Raw genomic sequence first — 14,413 nt, 5'->3', positions numbered from 1 at the left:
TCAAACGTTCATCTCAGATTCTATGATCAAACTGTATAATGTAGTTAGGACAGTCTGGTCTACAACATACTGCTCTTTGTTAATTACAATTACAACTGATCTTCATAATATAATATTGTGTTGATTTATTTATCCTTTAGATACAAAAAACTTCATTCACTGTTGTCAGAAGTTTTAGAAACCTATTTTGGGTATACTCCGAGAGATAGTTTATGCGGCCATCTACTTTGCAGCTTTTTGCTAAAGGAGCCATTGAGATTAGTAAAATTATTTTGTGATAAGTGCAGAGAATAATGGTTCAAAAACGTTTAGCTTTAGGAGACATCGCAGAAATGATGTCAAGAACTCGGCGAGTCGAACTGTACGCAGCAATCTGAATTTAGTACCATTTCTTCGTATGTCGTTGTCTGTGCCATGAATTTTACGCTGTAACATGTTTAATACGTTCTGGACCGTTACTGAAAAGATATTGATTATCAAACTCAATAGAAGAACGTAACTTACAGGGATTCTCTTCACTGGCAATGTAAATTTCTCCTAGGATGTGGACATAGACAGCGTTTAGTTTCATTGTTTTCTGTGCCATAAATGTCTAGGAGAATTAAACTTGCATAACTTGAAATTTCATATATAATTCAGCCTTTCATGTTCACTAATAAGATACTACCGTTTCATTTCATTAGTTCGAAGTCTTAAGGATTCCAGTTTTTCTTTACTCTTGTGATTTTATTATTCTGTTTCATAGTTCTCCAAACGCTGCTCCTATACTTTCGTCATTAATGCTAGCGTTTACTTATGTGTCATGTAGATGACCACATACACTATTTGTGTGTAAAAGTCAAGAATCTATTGACTTAAGCACCTCTGTGGTTTCTCCAACGGTATTCTAAGGCCGCTGAGTTCATAACAATTTTCACTGTCAGTACTATCTCTGTACTCTAAACCTTTCTTCAATTTTAAGTGCACTAATGACTAACAATGTGGACGCTACTCTCCTTGTTGATCCTCCTTGGCCATTACACTCCAACAACTACAGAATTCTCACCTTTTGTTTTCCGATAAAGACTTTTTTGTCACCGAGCTCTCCTTTAACGGAAACGTTCTGCTAAACAGCAGTTTTTGCAGCTGATACTTAGAAACAAATTATTAGAGTGACATAATGTATTAGCACATGTCTAAGTTATTTGCTGGAGCACTAGATTGTGATAGAGATGCTATAAAAATATTAGGTCACCAGTACAGGCAATGCAGTTTCTAGCCACGAGTTTATAAGTTTAGCGCAGTATTGACCATAATACCCTTCCCATGAAATCACATCTTGGGTTGGCTACATGCAAGTGGCCGTGAGTTTATGAGCAGCACGGGAATTGATGGAAGTGTGCTCGTGAGAGCCACGCACATAGATACATAATCACACACACACACACTCACACACACACACACACACACACACACACACACACACACACATATATATATATATATATATATATATATATATATATATATATATATATATATATATATGCTCCCACAACTACAGATCCCTACGAAAATAAAACATACATTCAGTATTTTCCCCAAGGACCGCCATTTCTTTCCCATACTTCAGTGTCGGTATGCTGCTTTGAACAAAAACGTGGAAATTTGTTTTATGACTCATTGTCGAACATTCGATTTTTCTACCAAAGTTGAGTAGCATTTTGAAGAAAGAAAAAGAAAACTATTATTTACAAAAATTGTTAAAGAATTCTTCCTATGAAAGTACAAAACTCATGTGGCCAGCTCACTTATTGGTCCTTCCTGTCTTAAGGTTCACTTGGCACTCAAACCAAACTGATGTTCTTTCTCTGTACCCACTTGGCGCAAGATACAATGGATCTTCAAATTAAGTGCTACAGTGTTATTTCCATGTTCCACACACGCACACACACACACACACACACACACACACACACACACACTGTCAATCATAATATCCAAGAAAGATTACAACGAAAGAATTACAGTCAGCTTCACTGTTACGACTGGCAGGAGTAGTAAGTTATAGCAGAAGGATTCTAGGACAATAAACAAACTTCCGCCACCTGCTGGTTTTGTTTTTGAAGTTTTTCAGTTATGCTTTACCTCACGAAGTACCGTTTAGGGTGGAAGAAAGCAATTCATCATTTTATACTCTAGATAAAAGTTTAATTCATGCTACTGACGCGTTAAAATATTATTTTATTGTTTTTTCAGTTGCAAGCCTACGTGGTGTTATGTTCCACTGGTTATGTGCTGCTTCATTCTCAATTGTATGGAGAGGTGGGCTGCAAATGGTTCAAATGGCTCTGAGCACTATGGGACTCAACTGCTGAGGTTATTAGTCCCCTAGAACTTAGAACTAGTTAAACCTAACTAACCTAAGGACATCACAAACATCCATGCCCGAGGCAGGATTCGAACCTGCGACCGTAGCGGTCTTGCGGTTCCAGACTGCAGCGCCTTTAACCGCACGGCCACTTCGGCCGGCAGGTGGGCTACAGATTGGTGCAGCAGCTGTCTTTGTAGGGAAGGTGGACAGTAGCAGAAATGATACTGAACACCTAAATAGAGTAGTCAGAAGCTTTCCTTAACTTACAGCTTTTTCAAGCATTGCAAAGAAACTTTACAAAAGAACGAACAGCGTTAATGTGATATTGCAGTGGCTGTGGTATTCTGATGACGATGCACTGCGGCGACCACAGCCGTTATTAAACACATCAGATGAATTCTCAATTGCGAATAATCGCTACCATCAGCTGTAGAATGGAGTGATGACAATGAAAATTTGTGCCAGACTGGGACTCGGACCCAAATATCCCGCTTACCGCTAACGGTTACTTTACCATTTGGCTAGCCATGCATGACTCACGGCCAGACACATGTATGGTTGTCGTATGGTTGACGACATATGGAATTTTGGGTCTGGCCGTAAGTTGTGCATGGGTAGCCAAAAGGTGAGGCGACCGCTCGTGATAGGTGGGAAATCCGGTTTAGAGGCCCGGGGTGGCACATATTTGAAACATCCCCTTTGAAAAATTAATGAATTTCTCTGCTCATAAACCTCTACGTTATTTGATTTTCAAACAGCTGAGCAAACCTGAACGCACTCAGACATTACTCTCTTTACTTATTCTGATCAACACTAAACTGACACACAATATTTTTAGCACAACGCAATCTCACTTTCGATAATCCCTACAAAAGAATGGTCCTGACTAACAACAACCTATTTCTTTCATGAATCACTTACCTCACAAAAATCTTCGTTACTCGAACTACCGCAATACATCGAGCGTCAACACTGCCAGCTAAATAAAAGATTCTAACTACTGAAGGCACTAACTGCTGATAGGCATAGTCAGCAAATGAAAGATTTTGAAAGAGAACAAACAATTTATTTACCTTAATAATGTTCCAAAGTCATTATATATATATATATATATATATATATATATATATATATATATATATATATATATATATATATATATCAGTTCATGATATCCAGTATTACAAATTTACTCTTTCTGGCGGACACACGTCCAGATCGTCCGCTCTTAAAATTCTGCCATTTCTCTCCCCACATCCACCACTGCTGGCAGCTCACCTCCAACTGGCCAACACTACGGGCTGTTCACATACAACTGCCCAACACTACAATAGCGAATATTCCAACAATGCCAACCAGCCACAGACAGCACACAGCACCTCCAGTGATTTTCATACAGAGCGCTACGTGATGTTACCAACATAAAAACCTAAACAGCCTACTTACATATTCTACAACTGATGGTAAAGATTATTCGCTATAATTCATCTTATGTATAAAGAGCAATAAAGTCCAGCTATTACAAGAAGCAAACTAAGGGCGTTGTGCAGCGTGAGGCTCCCGTTACTAATACACGAGCAAACTGTCACAGGATGACAAAGACTGAAGAGTGTCGAGGAGAGCGACTGAGACTGGGCCGTGTAGCTGCCAACGTCCATCCTGTTTCGTGGCGGATCCAGTGGCGCGGTGGTTGCACCTCACTGGGTCCGTTGAGTCCCTGCGTGGACGCTTCGGCATCTGTCAGAAACGTGCATTCCCATTGCCAATTGTGAGACTGTGGTGAGAGAGGTATCGATCCTTGATACCACACCATGGTGGTTCAACTAACGAACTATTTTTCAAAGGTTTTCAATAATACTTCATGTCAATAAGAACCACTGAAGGAGGGAAGGCGGTGATGTATTATGCTCTACAACAGTAAACAAAAAAAGTTATAGTTTTTACTGCTAGCTTTACAATATTTCTCTTCGTCCAACCCATTGGCAATCATATTAGAAATTTACAAAGTTGTGTGTATGAAAGTGGAATTGCCGTTACTATTTTTTCTATTCACTCTGTTGTCGCATTACTGTTACATATTGCTATGCATTGTCATTTCATTTTTACAGCGACTGTTTTGCAGTTTTGTATGTAGGTACTGGAAGTGTGTGCTGGGAGAGAAAGCTTTGCATCCTTCAAATGGTTTAAATGGCTCTGAGCACTATGGGACTTAACTTCTGAGGTCATCAGTCCCCTAGAACTTACAAGGGAACCTCCCCATCGCAACCCACTCAGATTTAGTTATAAGTTGGCACAGTGGATACGCCTTGAAAAACTGAACACAGATCAATCGAGAAAACAGGAAGAAGTTGTGTGGAACTATGAAAAAAATAAGCAAAACATACAAACTGAGTAGTCCATGCGGAAGATATGCAACATTAAGTACATTGTGGGCTCAGTTGCGCCGTGGTCTCGTGGTTAGCGTGAGCAGCTGCGGAACGAAAGGTCCTTGGTTCAAGTCTTCCCATGATTGAAAATTTTACCTTCTTTATTTTCGCAAAGTTATGATCTGTCCGTTCGTTCATTGACGTCTCTGTTCACTGTAATAAGTTTAGTGTCCGTATTTTGCGACCGCACCGCAAAACCGTGCGATTAGTAGACGAAAGGACGTGCGTCTCCAATGGGAACCGAAAACATTTGATCGTAAGGTCATAGGTCAACCAGTTCCTCCACAGGAAAACACCTCTGGTATATTTTATACGACACTGGTGACGGCATGTGCGTCACATGATAGGAATATGTTGTCGACCCACCTAACTTGTACACTTTGCGAATTGGTGAAAAGATTCTTCTACCTTGCCCGATTTAGGTTTTCTTGTGGATGTCATAATCACTCCCAAAAAAGTGATGAAAATATAAGAGTTTGTCACATAAACTGCAACAAATAAAGGCAACAGTTTCACAGTCGCACAGTTTTCCCTGTGCTCTGTCAAAACATATGTTTTTAACGTTTTCAAATTCTTCCGCGTGTAGACCGTCAAATCCTCCATATGTCCAAGCAAATCTGAACATGAACTGGAATTTTGGAGAGCGAAGTTGATTATGTGTGAGTACCTGAACTTCGACAATTGTCTCAAAATAAAAAATTAAACTTCTCACTTGAGGGAAGATTTGAACCAAGGACCTTTCATGCAGCAGCTGCTCACGCTAACCACGGGACCAAGGCACTACTAAGCCAACAATATACTTGATGTTGCTTATCTTGCGCATGGACTGCTCAGTTTGTATATTTTGCTTATTTTTTTCATAGTTCCACACAACGTCTTCCTGTTTTCTCGATTGATCTGTGTTCAGTTTCTCAAGGCCTATCCAATGTGCAAGCTTATCTGAGGCGGGTGCGATGGGGAGGTTCCCTTGTTAGAACTACTTAAACCTAACTAACCTAAGGACATCACACACATCCATGCCCGAGGCAGGATTCGAACCTGCAACCCTAGCGGTCGCGCGGTTCCAGACTGTAGCGCCTAGAACCGCTCGGCCACCACGGCCGGCCCCTTGCATCCTCCTAGCAGTTCGGGTTGGCCTAACTGTTCTTTGTCAGCAAAGGACCAATCGGTAAATATAATTCTGATTTCCACGTCTCCTTGTGGTTTGGGAAACCTGGATCTAAGTTAGGCTGTGGCCCACTCCACTGCTGTTGTGTGTACTTGGCCGATACTGGTGTGTGTGCTGGAAAGTGGACACCGCTTCCTACATGACACCTCCTGGAGCTAAATAGAGTACAACAATGTGGCTCAGCTGAGCTTTAAAGGCTGGACGTCGCAGCATCACTTGCCTACCGTGGGAAGTACATCTCTGTTTCCGCTCAAAAGATTTAGTTTACCCGATGACACTGTATGACGCTACTTAGTGCAGGGTATGGACGGACCGACCAATCAACTGCTTCTTCCCAGTGCCAAGCTCGTGACAGTAAAATGAGTACTGTATACACAAAGACGCATAAGTTTGTAAATTGTTAGTAAATTTTGTGACATTTATCGTCTGTCATTTTGGTAATATCATGGAGTTGTCTCCTCCCATTTAATTTCTAAAAGGATGGAACTTGTGCAGGAGGAAGGAATAATCAGTGACGGAGTATTGGAGGGGACTGGCGCAGGGAGCTATCTGGGGTTGCAGGGCGCACTCTGCTGATTTTGAACAGAGATAAGTTTTAGCAATCGACGGCAGTGTGATCCGTAATCTCAGCATCTGGCGTCTGATATGTTACGAATGTGCAGCCTGAATTGCTCACTACATTCCAGTTTGGATTTGGTAGCTTTAATCTTGTATCAGTGACCTGCATGGATAGTGATATCGTGATGCTACAGCCTTCAGGCATTCTTCCCTCCTTAAGGTTCCTCTTACAGCACTAGTCTCACTTGTTGTTAACCTAATTCACAGTTCAGTTAATCTTGCGCTTTTGATACCTTTTCATTAACTTTTATCGAACTTAAAAGGAAATGAAATTCTGTTAAAGACAGGCCTCTCTTCCAGTTTAAGATCTTTATCTTTCCTACAACTTTCTTGGTTAGGTCGCCTCCAGAAAGAATAAATATAACCTTGTACATCAGCTTGTCTTTGCAGCGTTAGTGTTGTCATTTGCTTACAGTGGCCAGATTAGACTACAGGATATAGATATTTCACATTCTACAATACCAAGTAGATTGATCACTTACCGTACAGTTCGTTGTATACTAAGGTGACAAAAGTCATGGGATACCTCCAAATATCGTGTCAGACATTATCTTGCCCGGCGTAATGCAGAAACTCGACTTGGCAAGGACTCAAAAAGTCGTTGGAAGCTCCCTTCAGAAATACAGCTGTCCATAATTACGAAAGTGTTGCCGGTGGAAGATTTTGTGCACGAGCTGACCTTTCGAGTGTCTCCCATAAATGTTCGACGGGAATAACGTCGGGCCATCTGGGTGGCAACATCATTCATTCGAACTGCCCAGTATGTTCGTCAACAGTCACGAACAATTGTGGACTGGTGACATTACTGTTTGGGATCATGAAATCCTTTATTGTAAATTGTGTCGAAGTAGCCGAACATAGCTATTTCCAGTTAATAACCCGTTCAGTTGGACAAGAGGACCCAGTCCGTTCCATGTAAACATAAATTACACTATTATCGACCACCACTAGCTTGCACAGTGCCCTGTTGGCAGTTGGGGCCATTGTTTCGCGAGGTCTGCGATACATCAGCTCTTATCAACTGAAATTGGGACTCATCTGACCATTCCAAGGTTTTCCAGTTGCCTTGGGTCCAACCAATATGGTCACGAGACCAGGAGAGACGCTACAGCCGATGTCGTCCTGTTAGCAAAGGCACTCGCGACGGCCGTCTGCTGACATAGCCCATTAACGTCAAATTTCGCCTCACTGTCCAAAAAGATATGTTCTTCGTTCATCTCACATTGGTATCTGCGTTGTTTTGACGTAGTGTTGCTTGCCTGTTAGCACTGACGACTCTATGCAAACGCCGCTGCTGCTGTCTGTCGTTAAGTGAAGACGGCCGAGCATTGCATTGGCTGTAATGATACGTAGTACCTAAAATATGATATTCCCGGCAAACTCTTAACACATTTCCGAAATGGAATTACCGATGCTTCTAGCTCCAAGTACCATTCCGCGTTCCAGGTTTGTTAATCCCCGTTTTGCGGCCATAATCACGTCGTAGATTCATTAACGTGATTATCTAAGTAGAAATGACTGCTCTTAGAGTGCAGTGGCATTTTATACATTGTGTGTGCGATACTATCACCATCTGTATGTGTGCATATCGGTATTCCATGACTTTCGTCATCTCAGTGTAGATGAGTTCCCTTCAGTGTGTGTAGCACAACAAAGACCAGCCATCATGTCACAACGCTAACATGACTCACAGACGGCTGAATAACGTGTCACCATCATCATTATTATTGATTGTTGACTGATCTGAGTACATTGATACAAAGCTTACCTGTCGATGCTAGAGTTCATATGATGGTATCTTCCTGTATAGCTGTTCTATTATGTGTAAGGGTTTTGTACAACTAATTCCTTCAAAAGGTTGAAGTACTGTATTTATTGACTGCTGTGTTGACAAATATGTCTCAGCGTAATGCTCTTTTGCCATTAAATGGAAAATTTGGCGTGGGATGGATAACGCACTTATCATGTGATGTTTCATGTTCCATTGTTACTGTCCATTTGTCTGTGAAAATACATCGAAACTCTGGGAAACAATGGTTAACCAAATGGGCATCAACACATTGCAGAAAGAACATGGAGAAATCACAATTCCAGCACTCAGAGAAAACACTGCCACTTGGACTGAGCGCAATGTTTGCAGATGTTAAAATCATCAATTTGTTAGTCGAGTTGGAACGAGAAACCTTTTTCATAATGTGCATGGAAACAATAACTAGTATTTTTTTCTCTCACCAGCTATCTTATTTGCTTTGGAAAGTCTGTGTGTAGGAGAGGGAGAGGTAGAGAGAGACTTCTTGCTTCTATTTTTTATATTTCTTCGCATGCAGGTAGTACATTATGCTGGCAACAGATTTGAGAAAAACTGGTGATACACGTAGTATTAAAATGAAGTCAGTCTTGGAAAGGCTAAGTGAAGTTTAAGTATGTATTTTCTGAAGGACATTTCAGGTGATCAGTTATGTAGTATTAGTGACAATGAGCAAGCTGAGTTCATTTATATTCACCTGCCTGGGACTATTCTGTCGGAGCCTGTAAGAATAGCTAAGGTTTGTTGCAGTTAAAAGGTGTCGTGATCCCGAAATCTTCAGCTTGAATATCCTTTACTGTAAGCTCAGCATCATGTTGAATATAGTGTACGATGTATTTATTATCTGCGAAAAACATAAATAAATGAATAAATAAATTTGCATTAGTGAAGGGGTAAAAGAAATTAGTTACGCACAGAAGTACACAAAATATAACAAATATTTTCAGAGTGTAAACATAGTGATAAAATATTATAAAACCTGTTTTAAAAAAACAACTACCATTGACTCACAACAAAATGGAAAGTTTCTACGGTAATTAAAGATCTCTCAGTATCTAAATTTTGCATTTTCTCGATGTAGTGGCTTTAGGCCCAAGACCACATACCGGGATGTTGCATGTTTTCGATTTCATTGCATTCAGTTTTAATACATTCAGTTTTAATACATTTTTCGAAAACAGGGAAATATATTGTGCTGAAAAGCAGGAATGAACAAAACAGACTGTGCATTGCATTCATTAAATGATAATGCACAAAAAATAGGTAATTCAAACTACAGAATGAAATTTTCATTTTGCAGTGGAATGTGCGCTGATATGAAACTTCCTGACAGATTAAAACTAAGTGCCGGACCAAGACTCGAACTCGGGACCTTTGCCTTTTGCACGAAAGTGCCCTACCAACTGAGCTTCCCAAGCACGAATCACGACCCCTCCTCACAGCTTCAATTCTGGCTGTACCTCGTCTCCTACCTTCAAAACATCGCAGAAGCTCTCCTTGCGAAACTTGGAAGAAGGGATATTGAGGGGACATGGCTTAGCCACAGCCTGTGGGAAGTTTCCAGCATGAAATTTTCACTCTGTAGTGGAGTGTTTGGGTAGCTCAGTCGCTGGAGCACTTGCCCGTGAAAGGCGAAGGTCCCGAGTTCGAGTCTCTGTCCGACACACAGTTCCAATCTGTCAGAAAGTCTCTTCCTGAGACATTTCCAGAGTCCACAGTTTTTGGTAATGTCAAACACATCGACAAAACTTGTGGTATTTTCTGAGCACTCTGAATTAAGGATCTCGTGTTCGCTGTAGGCTTGTTATATCGTAATCTAATTGTGACTTATCCAATTTCTTAACCATATTACCTTTATTTTTGTGAAAATGCCTCCCAACAGTCATAAAGCCAGTAATGTGCAATCATCAAACAGCGCAGCACAAAATGCAGAGTAATGTAACAACCGTCAGACTGTACAGGTTTGATACGTCATTTCTGTCAGTGCGCAGCTCAGTTTGCAGTAAGTGAAGAACTGTTCCCTTATAGGTACTGTTCAAATGTTGTCCTCCATGATAACGGCGAAATGTATAGAACCAGCTGATATTTGTTTTATAGACATAAGGCCGTATTCTCTGCATGATGCTGGAGACATCATCATGGTCTCTAATGCAGTTACAGACTCGAACAAGCTCAGCAAGCCAAACTGCATTAGAAAGAGAACTATGCCTTACATAACGCTTATGCCCACAAAAGAAACCATCATCATTTTCTTTGAGCCTTTGTCCCACTGCAACGTGGGGTCGGCCTTATTTCTTTGGATTTGGCAATGTTAGTGACTGAGGGTGGCCGTATGCCCTTGCTATAGCCACCACATAACCCCAGGACGGAATCAGTGTACCCCAGCTTTCTGCATCTAGTGTAAGCCATGAATTAGTGCGAACGTTTTTGCAAATATCTGCGAGGCGTGTAACTGAGGTGGAACATGGGGACCAGCCCAATATTCACCTAACAGGATGTGGAAAACCGCCTATAAACCACATCTAGGCTGGCCAGCACACCGGCCCTCGGCGTTAATCAGCCAGGCGGATTCGATCCGGGGGCGGCGTGCCTACTCGAGTCCGGGAAGCAGGGCATTAACGCTCTCGGCTAATCTGGCGACTCTGTGCCCATCAAAGAAATATCAGCATTAATGCAAATACTGGCCGTGAAAGCTTGCCTTCTAAAAAGAAGCCGTTAACATGAAATTCAAACCTCCAGGAAACAGACCCGAGACATAATGGAGCAGTGCTGAATGCAAGCATGAAGGTGTAGAACGTAGCGGGCATCACTGTTGTCAGCAGAAAGTACCGGAACTCAGTGGAACATGTTTGTTTGCAAACAAGAAGCACAGTGTACACTGTCGATATTTGTGCTGGTTTGTTTAAATGCTCACACTCCCCGTAAACTATTTGTTGTTCTCTTGATGAAAAGATCAGATTAAATTGCAGTCGATAACATAGACATTTAGATACTTGCTCGTAACTTTGGCGGTAAGTTGGTTACAAAACTGAAATTCACAAAGAATAAAGTAATCGTTAATTCAATAGCATGTGCAAAATTTCATTGAGATAGGTTTAAACTGAGCAAGTATTACTTCGCGTAGCTCAAACTTATAAATGGTAATGGATGCAATAAATGAAAGAAATCGCGTTCACTTTGATACGAAAACACTCAGAAAATATACTAGAGCCACACTCAAAATTTTGTTTGTGGATCGTCCCGTACAAATACGCGTTCTCCGACATATTTGTAATCCACGTAGATAGATTTAGCATTGTTGCTGGAGTTAGTATCATTCCTTTTGCAAAAATAGAACGAATTACTTCTTCGATGTTGCCGCCTCGGTGTGGGTTCCCGCATTATCCACATTTAAAGCAACATACACACACACACACACACACAAACAGTTAATAAAAGAAAGGAAATCAATATGTTTCATATTATCCATGGCGAGGCAGCTTCATCGACGAGGTAATATCTTCTACTTTATGCACAATAAACGACATATTGTGGAGTATCAATACAAGCCAGTTGTTAAACAGATGCAGGAAAGAGCCACTGGAGAGGTGAGTCATGTCTAACAGGTGCAGATGTGATGCGCGTGAACCGATCGAGGACAGCTTCCAGATTTATTAAGCAAGCATGCTGTAAACCATTTATAAGTTTGAGATACGCGAAGTAATACTTGCTCTGTTTTCAAACCTATCTCAATGAAAGTTTGTACATGCTATTGTATTAACAATTACTTAATTCTCTGTGAATTTCAGTACTATAACCAACTTACCGCCAAAGTTACGAGAAAGTACCTAAATCTCTACGTTATCGACTGTAATTCAATCTGATCTTTTCACCAAGACAACAACAAATAGTTTGGTGGGAGTTGAGCATTGAAACAAACCAGTTGAAAATTACTTCTCAGAGATATATTTATTACTCTTGGTAATAACACGTTTTGGTCCCAGAAGAGTTATTATTTTACTTTTCGCAAATTATATTTGAAGGGTCAGGTGAAAAACCAGGTCGGTTGCCTTCTTTCGAAATAGGAGTTGTTGGTACAACTCGATTCAGATTGATCGTATGCATCTGTTGACAGGTAAAACTGGGAAAATTTCAGGAGAGTCCAGAGATACTAGCATTCTATAATTTTTATAATGGGGGAAGAACCAGGTAACTCAAGGGAAACAAGTAAGCTAGTCAGTGGTAACTCATCCAGCCACAAAGGAAGATCGGAAATAAGGTGGCTATCTGCACACGCATTGGAAAAAAACGGGTAGCCTATCACACATAGTAACCAATGACGTTTAGTTTAAGCGGCATCTTTTGATGCATTTGTTAAATATCAATATTCTAGCAAGTGACAATCCTTTTTTTACGTTCATCAAGGTTGCAAATGAAGTGGCGTCATTCTTTTTCAGTTCATCACACATGACGTGGGCGAGGACATTGTACAGCTCCACACAGCGTGTCCCAGGAGGAATGGTCAATAGTTGGGGATATAACAGGAACGACCATTAAAAGCAGAAACGTCTTGTAAACTTGGCTCTAACATGCTTAACAGTTTCATGCACCGAATATGAAGAAGTGCTCGTAGCTACTAAGTATCCATTTTAGATCCCATGTTTCCGCGAGTTTTTCTGTCATATCCCTGAACGATGACCACTCCTCCTGCGACATCCTGCATATTTTACTGGTGGTCAAAATACACTCCTGGAAATGGAAAAAAGAACACATTGACACCGGTGTGTCAGACCCACCATACTTGCTCCGGACACTGCGAGAGGGCTGTACAAGCAATGATCACACGCACGGCACAGCGGACACACCAGGAACCGCGGTGTTGGCCGTCGAATGGCGCTAGCTGCGCAGCATTTGTGCACCGCCGCCGTCAGTGTCAGCCAGTTTGCCGTGGCATACGGAGCTCCATCGCAGTCTTTAACACTGGTAGCATGCCGCGACAGCGTGGACGTGAACCGTATGTGCAGTTGACGGACTTTGAGTGAGGGCGTATAGTGGGCATGCGGGAGGCCGGGTGGACGTACCGCCGAATTGCTCAACACGTCGGGCGTGAGGTCTCCACAGTACATCGATGTTGTCGCCAGTGGTCGGCGGAAGGTGTACGTCGACCTGGGACCGGACCGCAGCGACACACGGATGCACGCCAAGACCGTAGGATCCTACGCAGTGCCGTAGGGGACCGCACCGCCACTTCCCAGCATATTAGGGACACTGTTGCTCCTGGGGTATCGGCGAGGACCATTCGCAACCGTCTCCATGAAGCTGGGCTACGGTCCCGCACACCGTTAGGCCGTCTTCCGCTCACGCCCCAACATCGTGCAGCCCGCCTCCAGTGGTGTCGCGACAGGCATGAATGGAGGGACGAATGGAGACGTGTCGTCTTCAGCGATGAGAGTCGTTTCTGCCTTGGTGCCAATGATGGTCGTACGCGTGTTTGGCGCCGTGCAGGTGAGCGCCACAATCAGGACTGCATACGACCGAGGCACACAGGGCCAACACCCGGCATCATGGTGTGGGGAGCGATCTCCTATACTGGCCGTACACTACTGGTGATCGTCGAGGGGACACTGAATAGTGCACGGTACATCCAAACCGTCATCGAACCCATCGTTCTACCATTCCTAGACCGGCAAGGGAATTTGCTGTTCCAACAGGACAATGCACGTCCGCATGTATCCCGTGCCACCCAACGTGCTGTATAAGGTGTACGTCAACTACCCTGGCCAGCAAGATCTCCGGATCTGTCCCCCATTGAACATGTTTGGGACTGGATGAAGCGTCGTCTCACGCGGTCTGCACGTCCAGCACGAACGCTGGTCCAACTGAGGCGCCAGGTGGAAATGGCATGGCAAGCCGTTCCACACGACTACATCCAGCATCTCTACGATCGTCTCCATGGGAGAATAGCCGCCTGCATTGCTGCGAAAGGTGGATATACACTGTACTAGTGCCGACATTGTGCATGCTCTGTTGCCTGTGTCTATGTGCCTGTGGTTCTGTCAGTG

The 14,413-nt window shown here is 42.4% G+C and overlaps 1 protein-coding gene across 1 annotated transcript in view; it reads right to left on the bottom strand.

Annotated features, from left to right (window-relative positions):
* Positions 1-8,981: 8,981 nt before the first annotated feature.
* The window catches only part of LOC124619923 (odorant receptor coreceptor-like), a 39,574-nt gene continuing 34,142 nt past the window's right edge, over positions 8,982-14,413 (bottom strand). The window contains exon 6 of the mRNA XM_047146566.1: positions 8,982-9,216. Coding sequence (XP_047002522.1) covers positions 9,166-9,216 — 51 coding nt within the window. The 3' untranslated portion in view covers positions 8,982-9,165. The remainder of the gene's footprint in view (positions 9,217-14,413) is intronic.

Source organism: Schistocerca americana, chromosome 6, assembly GCF_021461395.2.
Source record: "Schistocerca americana isolate TAMUIC-IGC-003095 chromosome 6, iqSchAmer2.1, whole genome shotgun sequence".
Taxonomy (NCBI): domain Eukaryota; kingdom Metazoa; phylum Arthropoda; class Insecta; order Orthoptera; family Acrididae; genus Schistocerca; species Schistocerca americana.
Note: the sequence above shows the minus strand (reverse complement) of the source record. Positions and strands in the feature narration are given on the sequence as shown.